The sequence below is a fragment of the Phoenix dactylifera genome, chromosome 14 (genome assembly GCF_009389715.1).
Source record: "Phoenix dactylifera cultivar Barhee BC4 chromosome 14, palm_55x_up_171113_PBpolish2nd_filt_p, whole genome shotgun sequence".
Lineage (NCBI taxonomy): Eukaryota > Viridiplantae > Streptophyta > Magnoliopsida > Arecales > Arecaceae > Phoenix > Phoenix dactylifera.
In genome coordinates this window covers 10843023-10862653 of record NC_052405.1, presented here as the reverse complement: position 1 = coordinate 10862653, position 19631 = coordinate 10843023, and the positions used below count along the sequence as shown (strand labels likewise).

The following is a 19631-nucleotide window of genomic DNA, read 5'->3' as shown; positions in this document are numbered from 1 at the left end:
GTTTTTGGGGGTGTCCTTAGCAATAGGGGGGGTGTATATAGAACCCCCCTTACCCCACGCATCTTTATAAAAATTAAAATCTCAATCCAGCCCCAGTCCAAACCCTACAGCTTCCCCCTAAAATGACTATTCTACCCATTCCCATCCCTCCCCTAACGTGTCCCGTCGTTCTATGAAAGTATAAGGGTAATAACGTCATTAGAACATCTTCATAAACCCTACCAAGCCCTCACTTCGCTGCCTCGCTTCAGCTCTCCTCCTCTCAGTGCTCTTCCTCCGGCCATGGCGACAGCTCCGGTCCGTCCCTCGCCGCTGACGGCGGCGACTTCCTTTCGTCGGTCCCAATCTTCTCGCGAGGTGGGCTTCAGCTTCGGGCTCTCGAGGACCGTCGATCTCTCCCGGGCGGCGCTCGCGTCGAGGCCGCCGCCGCGGGCTCTCGAAATCCGCGCCGGCGCCAGCGGCCTCGAGAGGCCCAACAACGAGGCCTCCTCCGTCTCCGTCCCCAACCCGCCGCCCCCAAGGCCCAGGCACTCGTAAGGCCTCGCCTTTGCTCCCCTTTCCCCCACAATGCCCCTATTTCTTTTCTTTAGATTTTAGTAATGGGGTTGTTGATGAATTAGATTAGGTCGTTTTATGAATGCTGTTTGCTTGGTCTTTAGTTATATTTTGTAATTCTGGCATTATCCATGTAAAGATGTCTCTTTTATATGGTAGTTCTTAAATGTTTCTCTGATAAAAATGCTTTCTTTGATCTTCGATTTCTGCTAGTCTGTTAAAAACTTTGTTTTATGGTATCAATATGTCAAGCATATTTCACAACATGGTGTTTTTGTCTCTCTTAATTTAAGTTCGGTCTTGATCTTAGTTTTTCTTGTGTTGTTACGCCCATATAGATATATAATTTTGGCATTGTCCATCTAAAAAGCTTTCTTGGCCCCTCTAAATGTACTTGGATATGCTGAAAATTTAGTTTTTCCTGCATTGAATTTACATACCAATGTGCATTTTTTGTCGTCCAATATTCAGTAGGTCTTTTGCTTTATTGTTCTAGTTCTTTGTTACATCATATGTTAATGTTCTCTAATATAGCATTTTTCGCAAGTGTAGGGTGAGGCGCCATACAATTTCAGTGTTTGTTGGAGATGAAAGTGGAATGATCAACAGAATTGCTGGAGTCTTTGCTAGAAGGGGATATAACATTGAGTCACTTGCAGTTGGCTTGAATAAGGACAAGGCGTTGTTCACCATTGTTGTTTCAGGGACTGACAGAGTACTGCGACAAGTTGTAGAGCAGCTACATAAACTTGTGAATGTTCTGAAGGCAAGTCTCCCTTTTGTAGTATATTGAACATCAACATGCACTATTCTTTTTTTGGATTTTGAGCATTGTTTAACCCTTATCCAAATACAAAAAAACGTAGGTTTACAACCTCTTAGTATTTGCTTCAGACCAGTTAATGGTAGATTTATGCAATTGGTCCATTGGAACATGGCTTTCAGATTAAGTTCCGCATTAGTAGATGTTGCCAGAGGAATTGGCGATGCCATATACAAAAAGGAAGACTCATGGAATGAAAAAAGGGGTGGTTTGTGATGATTTTGAAATCTCTTCTACCGGGTACACTATTATTCTTATGCTTGAAGATAATAAATTTGGTCATTGTGGTAGGATAAAAAAATAGATTTGGAGGAATAAAATAAAAGTAACTAATCGAAACTTCTAAGTCTTATTATAAGTAGAATTTATATCATCAAAGAAATCACCACTCTTTTTAGTTAAATGGTGATTAATTACTAGGTAATAAAATAATACCGAAGAATCTAATTTTTGATGGTCCAGCTTTTAATATAAAAAGGGTGTCCCAACAAGTCATGTCATATGATAAAGTAAGCAAAATGTGCCTGGTAGATATCGTTGATCCTCCCTCTCTTTGTTTCCATTTTCTTTTCCTTTTTTGGGCAAAATAATGCCCAGCGATGTTTATAAACTGTCAGTGAAGCATAGGCATGGCCAATCCAAAGCAATTCTTTCAATTTTGAACGATTTTTCCCCGAAGACTCGAGAGTCCAACTAAACAAGTGACCTTCCCTGGTTCTTCATTTCGGACCGAGAAATTTCAAGCAAATCAGATTGCTGGTTGCCCACATCCCAAAACACAAAATAGTCAAACCTTTCCAACTTGTTTCTTGAAAATAAACAAGGTCCTCTTTAAAGAATCACTGGAATACCCTTTTTTACTGATTTCTCTCTAAAATTTTAAACTCCAAATATTCGTATTATGGCTGTTATGAGAAATTAGTGAGGGTTATCTCTTTTCTTTATTTCAAGACAAGCTTTAGTGCTATAACTACCATGATTGATGAAGAAATGTAATTCCAACTCTTTGTACTCTACATCTTTACCTTCATTGCTAAAGTTAATGTTCTCTCACTGGAGTTCAAGCAAGAATTATAATCATAAACTTGATGTAGCCCCCATGTTAATTCTAGAACTGATTAATGAATATAAGTTCAATCAACAAGCCATGGTTACCAAAATATATGTCACTAGAACAACCAGAGATGTCTACATTATCCAAAGGCCTTGTCCTACTCAAAGAATACAATGGTGCTGTCAATTACCCATAAGGTAGCTGTTTGGGCTATGGCGGAGCATGATTTCTGTGAGAGAGCTGAGATGGAGAGATGGAGACAACAGCATGCTATAATTACTACCCTCACCGCTAATTCTGGAGGGAAACTTATTATTTTATATATATCAATAATCAATGGCTATGGGGTAGAAAGAAGCACTTTCAGAATCAGTGAGCCTTTACTAGCATCAATACTAAGAACCTTGTTACCATTGTTGTGGGTATCCATCAGCTTTCTTAGGTTTCTGGTTGTTTCTTTATAATAAAGTTGAACAGCACTGTATATTAATCACCTAACAATTCAGAAGGATCCTCTACAGCTCTACATATTCTTTTAGTTGATGCACTGTATGTCTCTAATATTATCACCAGGTCGAAGATCTATCAAAGGAACCACAAGTTGAACGAGAGCTGATGCTTATAAAACTCAATGTGGGTCCTGAAAGGCGCCAAGAGGTACATTCACACTCTATCCCTGTTATTTATGTTGTTTTGCATTTTAAACATTATATTAGTTTAAATTTTGTTGATGGTAAATGCAGATCTATATCATGACAACTTAATGTCACATGCTGAAATGTTTGCATCGGATGAAATGATGGAAACATCATTAAAAACCCATTTTTATCAGATATAACACTCCATCAAATAGGTGTTCTGGTTCTCAGGTCACTTGTTTATGGGATGGCAAAGATCATGAAAAGTGACATTTTCTTTTGGTCTAGGATAGGTTGTGGGCTGTGGTGGCTCAGCACTTTAAAGAAAGTCAAAGACTTTTAGTTTCGATACTTTATAGATGTCACATTTGGATAATTTGTGAAAAATCCTCATTGATGGATAGGTGGCGACCAGAAGCGATTGTGCACCTGTAGAAAACTGTGTTTCTGTTGATACATCAGAACAGGTAGGTCAAAATTTGGCAAACTGCATCAAATTTTCCATGCCTTGACCATGGAACTTAGTAGGAGGAGAGATTGACTTGTTCAACATGGCACAAAAATATAAAGTTTCAAATGGTGCACAGAGTCCTATAAATGTTAAAGCTGCTATTACTTATGATGTATATAATGCCAACTAGAAAGAAAGTAGGCAATGACATGGCTGATACTGCCTTTAGGTGCTCCCCTTGAAATTTCATAGTTGGAAGAGGTTTTCTTTGAGTGATTGATTCTTCTTAATCAAGATTGGCGGAACCGTGCAGAAACTGGGTGGTTCCATCCAATCCGAGCTGTATCAGTGGCTTACTGGTACGGTTCCGGCAACGGAAATGAGACTTATTGTCGGAGCTGGAGAAGGGGAAGGAAAGAGAGAGAGGGAGAGGGAGGGCCGGCGGAGGCCGCGACAGGCGAAGCTGCAACCGGTTCCTTTGTTTCGAACGAAACAGGGGTCCAGCCGTAGCTTAAAATATTTCAAAATTTTTAAGTGAAGTCGAAAATTGAAATTTTTAAGTGAAGTCGGCAAATTGCTTCCCGATTTCACTTAAAAATTCTGAATTTTTTTAATTTCACGATTTTTAAGTGAAGTCGGCAAGCGATTTGCCGAATTCACTTAAAAATCGCGAAATTTCTTAAGCTGTGGCTGGACCCCTGTTTCGAATTCCTGTTTCATTCGAAACAGGAGAACCGGCTGCGGCCTCCGCTGGCTCTCCGTGGCCTCCGCCGGCTCTTCGTGGACTCCCACCCTCTCTCCCCTTCTCTCTCTCTTTTCCTCTCTCCCATGGTACCATGCTCTCGCTCGTCGGTACGAGTCCGACACGTCCCTACTGGCTCGTGCCGCCGGAGAACCGGTACGATGCCCGGTACCGGTTCCTCCGACCTTATTCTTAATGTCTTTTAATCCTCTTTAATTTGTAAAATGGAAAGATCCTATTTAATTTGCAAAAAAATGGAATGTAAATGGAGTTTTTTTTTTAAAAATGTAACTTAAAGGCCTTGAGGGTGTTTTGCTATATGGTATCATTTTCTTTTTAGGTTCCTAGCATCAGTTTGACTTTGCCTAAGCATAAATTAGCTATTCTTTCTTTGAGGAGTTAAACTTTGTTGCTAATATTGCTTACTTCCAATCTGCAGGTCATGGGTCTGGTTGATATATTCAGAGCAAAAATCGTTGATATTTCAGAACATTCACTAACCATTGAGGTGACACCTGTTGAACCTTCTCTCATTGACAACCGGTATTGGTTCTTACTATTTTTGACTGTTATACACACAAACCTTAATATTGAAACATATTTTTTTGGCCAAGGATGCAGGTAACTGGAGATCCTGGGAAAGTGGTTGCAGTTCGGAGAAACCTGAATAAGTTTGGAATAAAAGAAATAGCAAGAACTGGCAAGGTAATTAGTTTTTAAGACTTAGCAGTGTCATACTTGTGCATACCCTTTCAATTTGTGGGTTCTGAATTTTGTTGTTGTCCATTAGATTGCTTTGAGGCGTGAGAAGATGGGGGAGAATGCCCCATTCTGGAGGTTTTCTGCAGCTTCGTACCCAGATCTGGAAGGGCCTGCAAGCACTCTTCTCAGGTCTACTAATAGAACATTTACTGGCGAATTGGGACAATCAACAGAAGTATGTACCTCTTATTACTGGAGGACTTTTTGGTCAAGAATAGCATGAATGACATTTTATCATTGAAAAGCTTGATTCTTATATCTTGAATTATAAAATGGATTCATGTCCATGTAATTACTGCATGGATTTTAAGAGAATTCGCACAAAGCTAGGTTCCAAACATTCTTATGCCAGGAAGAAAGATTCCGTCGAATGAGAGAATACAAGATCTGTATGGAGCAAAAAATCTATCCCTTGCATGCCATGCATCTTTATCTCTGTAATATCTTCGTTAGTCACTTGCTGCAACAGACTATTCCTTTTTACTTTATCTCCACAACCAGTCCCCAGATCAGCCCTATGCACATCCCTTAAATGTCTGATAGGTAACTTTCCTTCAAATTCAGACCTATGGCAGTTTCTCTAGTCATTTCCTTATGACAATAGACATCCTTTTGCATCTTGTCTCACTCCATTGGGGGTTTGTTCATAGCCTGCAAACTTCAAGAATTAACTGAGTTCAAGCAAATGATGTGATGTACCAAGAGTCTCTCCAGTTCCTTGATGAGTCTTTGTTTTAAAACACAGTATTGTTTTCATCACGATTTGTGCCTAAATGGAAAGTTTGCAAGTTATGGTGGTAAGGTGGATTTTTTTTCTGGTCCAGTGCCTTTTATCTTAAAAACAGAGTTTAAAAATTATTTACAAATTAAAGAATTCTGAAAGAACTACATAATGTGACATAGTAGAAGTTGGAGATAAATATCAGACTTTACAATCTTTATATAGTTTGTTGATTAATTTAACACTTTTAGATTGAGAAGTCTCAAAATGTAATCATCTAATTGTGTGGTGACAAAAATGTGCAAATTTATCTTACAATAACCTAGTAACAATTGACACACAAACATGAAGAACTAAGGAGAAATGTGTTATGAGATGTGAAAGATCAAGTAAGAGTCTTCTGCTGGGGGATAAGTAGTAGATGGCTTTTAAATGCTGAATGTATCTTTAAATCTGCCATTACAATAGCCTTTTTACTGCTTTCTGGAAATTAGATCTATACAAAATTTTCTATAAGTTGTTATTGTTGGAATCAAGGTTTGCCGAACTAGTACTGGAGGGGGTACCGGCCGGCGACCGGTTTGGCATGGTACGAGTCCGTACGGTGCCATTTTGGGGCACAACAACATAGAGAGAGCTGGAGAGCGAGGGGCAGAGGAAGAAGGAGAGTGAGGAAAAGATAGAGAGATAGAGGGAGGGGGGAGAGGAAGGGAGAGAGAGAGAAGGAGAGGGAGGGTGGAGAGAGAGAGAGAGGTCGAGAGAGAGGGAGGGCTTGAAAGCCCTCATTGGAACAGGGGATCCCTTCTTTCATTTTGATATAGGAACGAGATAGGGGATCCCTAATTATTTTTGCCGATTTTAAATTGAAATTGGCAAATGAAGTAAGCAAACTATTTGCCAATTTCAATACTAAATCAGCAAAAACAATTAGGGATTCCTTGTTCTAATGAAGGTTTCAAGTCCTCTCTCTCTCGGCCTCTCTCTCCCCCTCCCTCTCCATCTTTCTCCTTTCCTTCCTCTCTCTCTCTCCCTCCCTGCCTCTCCCCGCTCTCTTCTCTCTCCCCTCCGTCTCTCTCTTTGTTGGTGCTGTAAGGATTATGTTTTGAACTGATGGAATGAACTGTGCTGATAATTGATTAGTCCGGTTCGGTACGGCCCAAACTGAATTGGCACGGTCAGCAGACCTTGGTTCAAATGGCTCTTAGAATGCACCAAAGGGCTTACATAACACTACATTTGTGGCCTTGTTTACTTCATGAATTCATAGGTTTAACCACTTGCAACATAATAAGCGATCATTTCACATAGCAGTAAAAAAGAGAAGGAAATTTGATTTTTTTTTTATCTGTAACATGTGGTGTGATGATGCTTATGCCAAGTGACTGTCTCTTGTCTCTGACACATTATCAGGAGATACCTAATGTTGGAAATACTGCTGTGCTTTAACTTAAAAATTAGCAACTTAAGAAATCAGAACAACAATATCTTCTTCAAATGCTCTCCCCCCTTGTCATCTGACTGAGATTTTTAGTATAAGTGACCAGTATGGTATATTATCTTTCATTCATAGGCCGATCAGGTCCATATCAGTTCCAAATCACTTGTTACTTCCAGATATAAGTGCTGAAGTTGTAGTATCTCAATTATTCATAGTTAACTGGAGCTAATAAATCACTGCTCACCACCTTTTTATTATCTTTATTCTCTTTTCTAACCATAATACACGTTCCAGTAAATGGTAATTTCAAAGTGCCTTCGTTAAGAATTTTCCTGAATAACACTTTTAGCAATTCTCTATTTTCGAAATTTTTGTTCATTATTAAAATAACATTACCCGGTAAAGTTTATGAATATTTGTCAGTTCATATCACTTCATTCATTCATTAAACATCAAGACATTTGTTTTTCTTTCTATGTCACTGTTCAATTTGAGTATCCTGTATGGACTTTTATTAGTTATATTTGCATGAAGGGAGATGTCTACCCGGTGGAGCCATATGAGAGCTCTGCAGTGAGTCAAGTTCTTGATGCACATTGGGGTGTTCTCGATGATGAAGATGTAAGTTTCCAGTGATTTTGTTTTGATAGATTTACTTTTCCAGTTGTCTATATTCTAAATAAACTAACTGATCTGGGATATCTATAATTATATTATTGAACATCAATTCTATGTTTTTTTCCTTTTTTTTTTTCCACTTTTAGTTCAGGATAAGTTCTACAAGTTCTCTGGCATTCCTTCCTTTCTGAAATACAATTCATGTTTCTATTGATAAATGATGTTATTTTGATAGTGGCTTGGAGATTTGACAAACTAATTCTCACCTTAATGGTTCTTATGACGTCTCATAGTAATAAGTTGAATTATTGAGTGACATATTAAATTTGTCTTTTATATATAAGATTAACTATTTTCATGCGATGCAAGTTCATTCAAGTTTGCTGATAAATTGTTTGAGTTGTTTATCAGGATTCTAACCACCATGTCCTGAATCCTTAATATAAAATCTGAGAATGATTATTTAGATATTTGATCACAGAATCTTGGGCTTTTTCTCTGAAATGCACTTCACAACATATTTGGACTATTGATCTAATGCTTGATTTTTTTGTTGCCCTAGTCAAGTGGTCTTTGTTCGCACACTCTATCCATACTCGTAAATGACTCTCCTGGGGTTCTCAACATTGTAACAGGCGTTTTTTCTCGTAGGGGCTACAATATTCAGGTTTCTATTTCTCTTTTCTTTCACTGTTTTAAGGGGACATATCGCGTGCTCAATTTCTTCTTTCCTGAACAGAGTCTTGCTGTCGGTCCAGAAGAAAAGGAAGGTATTTCTCGTATTACCACTGTTGTTCCTGGAACTGATGAATCGATTGGCAAATTAGTCCAACAGCTGTACAAGCTTGTTGATGTTCATGAGGTAAATCATGCATGATGCATGCTTGAGCAACTATAAGCTTATGTTAAATATTGATGTCTAAAAGCAAATCACATGGACCTCAGGTTCAGGATATAACCCATTTGCCTTTTGCTGAAAGAGAACTGATGCTTATAAAAGTTGCCGTAAATACTGCTGCCCGAAGGGACATCCTGGACATAGCTGACATCTTTCGAGCCAAAGCTGTCGATGTATCTGATCATACAATCACGCTTCAGGTAGTGCTTTTCCTCATAATAGTTTTATTTATTTATTTTTTTTCATGGTGGTTATGAATTTTCCAATTATTTTTCTCTGCATCAAACCAATAACATTTCTTTTAGAATCAGTTATTAAGTAGCATGAGAAATGGCTTATAGGCCAGCAAGTTCTTTTTCCCTCTTTTTCACTAAAATCAAAACAACAGTCAATTTAGATAACTATTGTTTTTTTTTTAAATGCAAGCTGATTATTGTATTTAATGCATTGGAAGCTGTCTAAACAAAGCCAAAACTGAAGGTTGTTCAGCACAATTCATAACTGTCAAATTAGTGTTACAATTCTAATTTAGCACTCCCTTCCAGCCCAGACATGCTTAGTAAATGTTTCTGGTGCTGAAGATTAATACTGTCTGAAAACTAAATACCTGAGTAATTATGATTACAAGCTGGATTTAATGTGTTGATGAAATTTGATGTGACAGTCACTGGTACTCAACTGCTTCTCCAATTGTTCCATTCTCAAAGTGTTATGTAGAACTTGTCTTGACAATTTTAAGAATCACTTTTTCATATTGAACTTTGTGAATAATTCATGATTTTCTGCAAATATATTATGAGTTATTTGAGCTTCGGAATTTGGTTGAATTATGTGCAATAATCTAGATGTTTACAATATAGTCTAATCTATTTTACCTTTTCTTGAATTTAGACCAATTTACTAACTTTTCCTTATCTGCAAAAAGAGAAATGGACCTGCTAATAAATTTGAAAGCTAAAGGGAACATGTATACATTTGGAATAACTAAAGATAACCTTATTTTGAATTCTGGAACTTCTTTATAATCTGCTGTATGTATGCATACCCCACAAGAATGTATATGTCAGCAGCTATCTGGTGTAGCACCTTTAAAGCTACGTTTCCACACGTTTGAAACATTGTTCTTTGTTGCGCAGCAATTTAAAGGCACCAAAGAGTCTTTTCTCCAAGTAGGTTTTCATGCTCCACTTGACAAACTGAAACCGTCTTTGATGACTTGATGTCTGGCGTGCAGCATTTAACCCTCTCAGAAATAAATTGTGACTTGTTACTTTGCAGCTTCTAACCAACCAGCTAGTCTCGTGTTCCTACCGGGGCATGTTTAGATTGTATGGTATAGGATCGTATCCTGCGGGACTTCCTGATCCCACCAGCTGTTTAGCCCCTTACAGCCTCACCTCCACCTGAATCTCATGCATGAGCCCCCTGTCTCCCCCCCTTCTCTGTCTCTCTCTCATACACACCCACCTACCCGCCCACGCACCCACGCTTGCTTTCACTTCTCTCCTTAGCATGCAAAGCCCCAGCTTTGTCCCTTTTTCCCCCTCTGTCCCTCTTTTCTCCTCACTTGGGTAATCCTTCTGGGGATTTGGAAAACCTTTTGCTTCCAAACTATAGTAGCAGAATATCTTCCAATTACGGTGGTGTATCTGCTTCAGAATTTCTTCGAAACTCATCTCTATACCTGCATCCTAAGTGTTTCCTATTAATTTTTCTTTTTCATGAGAGCCACGTCCCTGTATCCACACTTCTGCGCCTGCATCAGCCTTTGATAACCAAGTACGAGTTCGAAGATATCTTTGTTTGGTGGTATTGCGAGCGACATCCTGGGAACTTCAAATCTAAAGGAAAATATTTCCAACTGCTCATACACAGTGTGAAAAGATCAAACTCACTATTAGTAGTTGTCTTTTCAGTTTATATTTTTATTCTTTCTCGTAATCGAAGAAATAGTATAATCGAGGTTTCTAAAGTAAGGGGTGATTGCAGGGCTAGTGGCGGATTCCCAGCAGTCTTATATAGGTCAGACATGCATACAGGAATTCCTTTTTTTTAATTTTTAATTCAGGATTTTTGTATGGCTATCCTCTCCTCAAGTAATCTTGAGAATAATTTATTAAGCAGCCAAGGAATCTCTTGCAGTTAGACTTCTTGACAAGTAGAACTGCTGGATTTCATTGAAGGGCAAAATTCTAAGACAGGATCGAAATGTCACACCTAAAATCATCTTCAAACAGACCATACATTTTTTTTTCAATTTTTGGGCGCTACAATTTATTTGTGATTGGAACTTTTAAGAGAAATAAATTTTGCTGAGGAAAAATGAAAGAACAGAAAAAGTTATCTATTTTTTGCTATCCTACATCAGGTCATCAAGTTCATGTTTTCCCAAGATGCTACTGATAAGTACTAAAAAAAACATTCAAGTAATTTTTCTCTGGGCATTGCATCTTGGTTGATAATGGTTGCTATATAATTCAGTACATAAATTTGAACTTCATGCCATTTGAATTGTGTAAACTATTTCAGACTGCTAGACCTGTGGCAAGTGCAAACTTGTAAAAGCATGAAGCATAGCTCATGGGCCAAACATTTTCAGTATTTCAAACCTAAGCTTTCCATCAACTGAGTTTACATCTGCACTGGCCAAATCCGTAGAATTCTACTACAAGCTGGCAGAACATGAGAATCATGTGGCCCAGTCTATTTGCAGCTCTTATTGAAGAAGCATGTTAACCAGTAGTATGGAATTGTTTGTCTCATTCAGCTGCTATAATATGCTTATTACATTATGGAATTTGAGTGGATCTCCTGAAAGAGTTGGTGCCTTTTTGCCTTGCCAGCTTGTTTAGTTTATGGAGGTCTTGCTCTGCTTGTACTTCATTTTAAAATTCTCAAAATGTCTGACATTTGAGCTTCTATTATTGAATCTAGCTTACTGGAGATTTGGACAAGATGGTTGCATTGCAAAGGTTATTGGAACCCTATGGCATTTGTGAGGTTTGTTTCTGGACTTAAACCTTTTACATATTATGCTTCTGTGATTAAAAAATTCAACTTGGAATTAGGCTGCCTTGATTTGATTGACCAGTTTGCAGCTCAACAAAGCTCTTTTCTTCACTAATTTCTTTTCTGTTTTATTTCATAAACCGAGGACAAAGACTTGGTTGTACAAAGTCCGCATCATACCAAGACTGATGGTCCAAATACATGAATACTTCTTTGATGAACTTCTTTTTAAGTGCTCGATTGCTTTCATGTAGAAATTGATTTTTATATAACATTGTTTCATATCATAAACCAAAAAGGAAATAAATGGCAAGCATACATATTAGTCAATCAAGTGTTTTGCACTGTGCCATAATTAATGGTCTACTGTCTTTCCTGAAGTGAACCTATTCAATTTTCTAAATTCTTGAAGTTACCGTTTTATTAAGCCTATTTTCAGTGACTCATCTTGAGGAACTTGCATAGACTGGTGGATGTCATTGTTGCTCAATGTCCATGCCTACTTTCTGTTATATCTCGATTTCATGCAACTCGATTATAATGAAATATCTAACTTGTCTTTCCACAGAGAAATTCTTCTTTGACATCCAAGAATTGGTTCTATGGGTGATCTGTTGGAGCCTTCTTATCACCACCCTCCAAGATAGATAGGAATATATAGGTCATGGTAATATATCTCAAGTTAAGAGCGAAAGGGTGGTTTCAATTTCCAAGTTCTTCTGGCTCTTAAAAATTTTTCATCATCTTCCCGTGTGACCATCCTGTGTATGATTTTGCATTTCACAGTTGGTTAATGTCTTAATTCAGGAATACAGGTATATCAGTACTAGTTCAATGTTAAAACTGTCTAGTTCAATTTATCTGAGTACCCTGCTTCGTACTCATTGATGTCCGCCGCACAAATGTCCAACGAACCATGTGCAAGATTATGTTGTGAACTGTGAGGTCCTCCAGCTCTTGTAGTGCTTGGTCATTTGCTTAATTGTTATGGACTAGTTCAGGCCTTCATGCCCTTTGGGACACCCATTGTTGGACTCCCTCTCCACTTGAAGAACTCAGCAGAAGTCAGGCTTACTTTGTCTTCATCCTGTGGAACACTTTAATATAATGCCTTTTGCACAATTCATCCTTGTGAGGTGCCATTCTGTGGCCTAAAATGCCCCTTGTTGCTATATATCCACCTATAACCCCTAGCAGATTGGAGCCAAACCTCGTATGGTAACAGATGAGACGACCTTCCCATTACCGGTAGGCAAAGTCAGCAATAATTTTACAGTCAAAAAATAATCTGTACTATACTAGGTGCTGCAGTCAATCTTTAGATTATTCTTGAATTCACTGTGTGTAAGAATTATATCGGAGTTGTCTAGTCACCTGAATTTTGTTTAAATCTCAACTCCTTGCAAACTCATGTTGCCTTGAAACTTAGTTTCTTCTTGTCTGTTCCACAAACTACCAAGGTCTATTTGGCTCCTGTTGTTTTCATGCTTAACCTTATCTTATGAAAACCTATTAGTTCTGCATCCATGAACCATGTGTATTATACACTATACTGCATTCTAGGGCCAGTTGCTGGCATAATATTATGTGTATTACATTTTACTATTCTGGCTTTTACGGGATGTAATGCATTTGAAATAGTATGTGAGGCCTTTGGCCAATAAGAACATACTGATTGGTTTGCTTTTTCCTCCTCTTTGGGTAAAGATTATCTTGTGCTTGGGAAATTGCAATTTCATCATATAATTAGTGCTATTACTCCATAGAGAAGCAGTTTTAATTAAAACCTTTTTCTTTTTGCTGACATCGATTGCAGGTGGCACGAACTGGCCGGGTTGCGCTGGTTCGTGAGTCAGGGGTGGATTCTAAACATCTACGTGGTTATTCTCTCCCAGTGTAATTGGAACTGCACTGCCTCCATGAAGCCAACTTATGTTTCAAAGATGCATCATGACTTGTTGGCTTCTTTTCAAGTTCATGGTCAGGGATTTTTTTTTTTTTTTTGGTTATTAGTGGCTAGAGTTCATGAACTATACCAATGTACTTGATCAGTGTTTGCTTCATAAACAAATCGCGTAGCTAACTTAGTTGTGATCAGCTCATGGAAAGAATCTATTGCATATTTTGCTTGTTGCAGGCTGATGTATATGACATCGTTTTTATATTGTTATGATTATGTTTGTTATCACTAAATGAGAATGTACCCTCTTGATAATCATCTTTTCCACAGCTTGAGTTTTTGTCATCTTTTGGTACTCAAATCATGACTCTCTGCTTGTTTTTTTCTTTCTTTGTTCATGTTCAACGATGACGCAGATTTAAGCTTTTACTATATACAGTGGCGTGCGAGAAAACAACAAAACCATGGTTTCACTACTTGATGCATGAGTAGAGCAAGCTTTTCAACTTACACTACTGATACTTTTCACCATGTGTTCTTATTAATCGTTGACAGTAGCTGACATGGTCAGATCAGTTTGTCCCCACTCATATTTTTCTGATCATGTAATTACTGCTGACTTTGACTGATTGTAATGATCTGAGGAGGTTTAGTCTTGCACCTCCCAGGTTTCAATGCATCGCATATTTTTCTTTTGCGAGGTGCCAGTGAAGAGGATTATATCGAAAGAAGTAACAAGCCATTATCCTCTGTCGCAAGCAGCCTGCATGCTTTGATTGATTAATTGCTGGACTGATTGATCTTTGATACACCTGAATTTTCTTTTGGGCTAAACAATTCCCCCTGATCTTTGATAGGCCAACCAGCGCCTAAAGTTCAGCATTCAATATGTTTGATTTGAGGATCGCATGCAAGTTTTAGCATCCACTCATACAAATAATACACCAATTGCTATTTCATAGTTGAAGTAGAATCCCAGCTGATTCCTACTTACTCATGGGCGATTGCAACCAACTCTTTTTCGACATTGCTAACCATCGAAGAGCCCTATCTGAGCTGCAGAGGCACTACTTACACATATGTGATAGACAATCTAGCAACAATGCAAAGTGTGCAATGCACATCAATACAAGAAAGATGAATTGAGAATCACTCACAAGTTTTGTTATTATTCGACTGTAACCATTTGAAAACTGTAATGGAATCCTAGTTAATCCATGCATTTATTCATCAGCAACTACAACTAACTGTTTCCCAACATTGCGACCAGCAAAGAGCCCCACCAGAGCTGCAGGAGCACTGTCAAGCCCTTGAGCTTTATCTTCCATATAAGCAATCTTCCTGTCCTTTATGTGTGGTATGATCGTCTCGACGAACTGAGAATGGCGATGGAAGTGGTCGATCACATTGAATCCTTTCATTTCGATGCGCTTTGTGACAAGGAAGATCAAGTTGTGCACACCCTCAGATCTCTCAAGATTGTACTGAGAGACCATCCCACACACTGCGATGCGGCTGTGTTCCCTCATGTTAAGCAGGACCGCATCGAGCATCGAACCACCAACATTCTCATAATAGATGTCTATACCTTCAGGGAAGAACCTGAAACATCACAAATTTCTGAGGTCTGGAGTGGGTATTATATTAACCTATGCATTGATTAGAATTGAAACATTTATGGTTGGCACACCTTAGAACTAGGAGAAAGTTAGTGCAAGAAGATAGTAAACTTGGATGCTTTTTAATGAGAAAGGTAGTTTGCTGACCTCTCTAAAGCTGCATTCAAGTCTGGCTCCTTTTTATAATTAAAAGCCTCATCAAAACCAAACTTGTTCTTCAGTATATTGACCTGAGTCCATGATGCCAAAAGTTAAAAAAACAGCATATGTGAGCTACTTGCCTTCAAATTTATTAACAATATGACAGGGCAGGCACATTTTCTGAAATGCTGAATCCTCATTTGATTCATTTCTCTAAAATACCATGTCTTTGTACATCCAACAATTTCCATACCACAGGAAAAAAGCAACAAACATCGAGAGAGAGAGAGAGAGAGAGAGAGAGAGAGGGATTATAAATGATAAGCGCAGCACAAGATCCTATGTGCTAATTTGTAAAGTCTGAAACTATAAGCATGCAACTTTGTCCAGCTGAAAGAATATCTTACATCATAAAAAGAAACAATTTCAAAACAAAGCAATTTGGAAGTGCTTATAATTTATTCTAGATATCATATAGCTGGACCACAATCTATTTGTTTTTTTTTCCTTGTGAGTGAACGAGGAGGAAGCAAGACACTTCATCAAAGGGGCCTTACTTCCTTTGGACACCACTAGGTTCTCCTCTTGTTCTCTCTCATTTTAGCCAGTTGATTGTCTAAATAAAGCACTCACCTTTTCGTCAGAGCCAGCACTTCCAACCACGTAGCAACCCATAAGTTTGGCGAATTGCCCGACGAGCTGGCCGACAGCACCAGATGCTGCTGATACAAATACGTATTCCCCTTTCTTGGGCGAACAGATCTCATGAAATCCCACGAAAGCTGTCAAACCTGGCATTCCTGCAGACCGGCATAGATAAATTGAATGAGATGGCCCACGAAGTGACCAGAAAAAAAGAAGAAGATTAAAGTGAATCAAAGGTCCAGTTGGAACAAACAATGATATATGATTGTTGGAACATGAAAATTGGCAAGTTTGTGTGGGCATCATAAATTCTGGTAGTAAAAGAAAGCTTGAAAACAAGTAGGATATTTCATGGGGTAATTTAAAGAGAAAAAACAAACAAAACAAACTACAAAACAAAAGAATGACACTGTTGCCAAATTGGCCTAAGGTTTTAGCATTGTATAATTTATTGAGGTTAGCTGACCAAAATTCCTTCTCTCTTGTTCTTAATTTAGCAGTCTCATTATTTCTCTGTGCATGAGCTTTCCTCTGGATAATTAATGCAAAGGCCCCCCTACCACAATCTAAGTAAACACAATCCTTCTAAACATGTGGTATCTTAATGAGGGTTCCAGATCATGAAGGATGGTAGACTAGCTCTGCAAACCAAGAGTATCAAGTGATTCTAAATTTTACCACCATTCAATGGAAATATGCAACTAAAAAACTATTGCAATTTATAAATGCTCACCTAGAATACCAGTATAGTAAGAAAGAGGCACATCAGTGTGCTTGATCTTGAAAAGCGTTTCAGGAGCTCTTATGAGGCTGTACTCCTCCCACCCGGTCACACCCCACACATACTCCCCTGTCTTGAAGTCTGGATGCCCAGAATCCAAAACTTTGCCCACACCAAAACCACTTATGACCTGCATAATAGCAAGAAAATCATGATTTATAAAAAAATTAATGAGATATTAAATGTGCAGCTTTTCCTTCTTCACAGGGGGGAATCTGCAAAATAAATATTCTACTCTCTCTTTTTTCTTAAAATTCCCAAAGATCTGCCATAATTTTTTATGCTTCAGAAAATGACTCTGTTTTAATTTTATTGGATTGTCCATGATGAAAGGATGATGATGATGATGATATATATATATATATAGATATAAAACTCGGGCATATACTTCTGCTCCTTTACTATAGCAGAAGTTCACACCAATAAAGAGAAAAAGGGTGAACTAATTCTGCCAGAGCTTACAGATAACCCCAGAAGAATCAAAGAACCACATTCCTTGGTGGTTGCTCCCTTGCAAACAAAAAAAATTGAAGCGCTAAACCCAATTTCTAATGCTTGCTTGCCTGAGTTGACATCATACAACACATTAACTGCTCATCATTAGAAAAGAAGCAAGGTCTCCTACTTAGAAAGAAAAAAGAAAGAAAACTAGTTACCGAGCCAGGGAGAAAGTTGTGCATGGCACCACGTCGATCATTTTTGGTCATCTGTGCTCGCATATGAGGATCGCAGGAGAGGTAGAGGTTCCTGAGGAGCACCGCCGTCGATCCCTCGGGGACCTTTAATTGGACGGTATCTGTTGTTACCACCTCCATGTCACTCTCTTCCACCACCCCTGTCACATAATCTTTGAACACCACCTTCTTGTTTGCCCTCATTTCTGCTCTCTCTCCGAATTCTCATGCTATATGTTTCCAAGGCAACCAAGGCTACTTATAGGCTAAATATTTTGATGGTATAGGTTTCTCTGCCATTAATGAATTTTGAAGTAGCATTCAAAGAAAGCTGGTCAAACACATCATAAGCTGTTTTCTTCCTTTTTTTGTTCCAAGAGTGAAAATGAAGGAGCATTCTCTTCTTCTTCTCGTATTTAAAATGCGAACAGGTGTAGCCCAAGTGGCCAGAATGGTCGACGAACGAGGGACATCGTAGATCATAGAAAGTAACAGATAAAAAAAAAAAAATGTTATAACGGCTACTAAATTTTAAAAGAGTAATGGAAGAGCGTCAGCTTTGATGGAAGCCAAAGGGCCAAAATGGTCAACGGATGTGGGACATTATAGATTTCATAATACGATAGAAAAAAAGACAGTTATTATAACGACTACTAAATTCTAACGGAGTCGTAGAAGTGCATCAGCTCTGACATAAGCCAAAAGGCCAAGATGGCCGGCGCGCGTGGTACGTCAAAAATTTTAGAATAACGAAAGAAACCCATCACATCAACTACTAAATTCTACGGTCTGGCTTGGTGAAGTATAATAATGCCCGTCCATTGCTTGTTTTTTTGTGTTTTTTTGGGTCAGGTCTAAACTTCACCCTGTTTGGAGAACTTTTGAGGGGCTAAAAAATATTTCTTGCACTTCAAAAGCACTTTTGGGTGAAAAAAATATTTGGTAAAAATTTTAAAAAATTGTTTTAACTTTTTCAAAAAAATTAAAAACAGCTTTTTGGAAAAAAAAACTCCATTTTGGAGCTTTCCGAAAAAGTTGTTTTGAGCTTTGTCGAAAAACTATTTTTTTTACTAAAATATCCATAATAAAATATAACTATTACATACTTTATCTTTTTATAAACCTAAAAATCTGTTGAAGCCCTAACAAAGAACCTTAGCCGTGAATCAGACTCCCTTCCGAGCAAGAAAATATATTCTTATTTTCTATTATTGTATTATACTATAAATATAATATTATATTACATTATATCATAATACATTAATATATTATGTTATATTATAGAAAATTAATGTACGCTAATAATTATAATATTTTGTACCTTTATTATTGTATTATACTATAAATATAATATTACATTATATCATAATACATTGATATGTTATGTTAAATAATTTAATATTATATTAAATTATTATGCTATAATATGCAATGTTACATAACTATATTATAATAATATTATATTATATTACAGTAACATTATACTATATCCTATATTTATGTATTAATATATGTTATATTGTATAATACATTGCTGTGTAATTTTGTTATACAAAAGTACTTTCTCAGTTTGTTTACTAAATATATGTTAAAGTGCCACAGTATTTTAGAAAGTTAGTTACCAAACAGCAAGCAGATTTTTATAAAAATTCTACTTTAAAAAACTCTACTGCCAACAGCTCTCCCAAACAAAAGCCTTCGTCTGGGAGGAGTATTTCTTGTGCGCCTTCGATTATTCAATTTCGAGTTAGCGCTCCGGGGGCTACTCCTACTGCTACTATTTGGATATTTCTAATTTTCAAAATACTAGTTAGCAATCCTAAAATACTTTAATATCCTATTTTATTTTTTTTTTGCTGAAAAAGGAGAAAAAATACAGGAAAAAAGAGTAAGAATCTACAGAAGAAAGAAATATGGAAGACAGAGAACTTCTCGCAGCATCTCTGAAATCAGATACCGGGTGAAGAAACCAGCTTCATTGAAGCCTCCCATCCGGATCCGTTTTCTGATAAGGTAGAACAAGTTGCAAACACCCTCAGGTTTCTCAAGGTTGTACTGAGAAAAATCATTCCATGGATCCTCATGTCAAAATAGATGTGAATGCCTTCAGGAAAGCACCTGAGAAGGAAATGTTCCTTCAGATTTAACCCAATTTAGCTGGA

The 19631-nt window shown here is 37.7% G+C and overlaps 2 protein-coding genes across 3 annotated transcripts; one reads left to right on the top strand and one right to left on the bottom strand.

Moving 5' to 3' along the window:
• Positions 1 to 229: 229 nt before the first annotated feature.
• Positions 230 to 13918, top strand: LOC103715203 (acetolactate synthase small subunit 2, chloroplastic). 2 transcript variants are annotated; one of them, XM_008802771.3, is made up of 12 exons: positions 230 to 533; positions 1108 to 1321; positions 3006 to 3089; positions 4703 to 4771; positions 4885 to 4968; positions 5054 to 5200; positions 7719 to 7805; positions 8365 to 8469; positions 8542 to 8664; positions 8748 to 8900; positions 11635 to 11700; positions 13526 to 13918. In XM_008802771.3, the coding sequence occupies exons 1-12, from the start codon at positions 283 to 285 to the stop codon at positions 13607 to 13609; spliced, it is 1467 nt and encodes a 488-aa protein (XP_008800993.1). In that variant the 5' UTR covers positions 230 to 282; the 3' UTR covers positions 13610 to 13918. The 2 variants fall into 2 exon arrangements, with proteins under 2 accessions (XP_008800993.1, XP_038989583.1); XM_039133655.1 differs by having other exon boundaries at positions 4703 to 4806; positions 4878 to 4968.
• Positions 13698 to 17853, bottom strand: LOC103715217 (2-alkenal reductase (NADP(+)-dependent)-like). The gene is made up of 5 exons (XM_008802782.4): positions 17452 to 17853; positions 16748 to 16925; positions 16003 to 16169; positions 15376 to 15458; positions 13698 to 15211 (listed from the first exon to the last, which is right to left on the bottom strand). The coding sequence occupies exons 1-5, from the start codon at positions 17671 to 17673 to the stop codon at positions 14833 to 14835; spliced, it is 1029 nt and encodes a 342-aa protein (XP_008801004.1). The 5' UTR covers positions 17674 to 17853; the 3' UTR covers positions 13698 to 14832.
• Positions 17854 to 19631: the final 1778 nt, after the last annotated feature.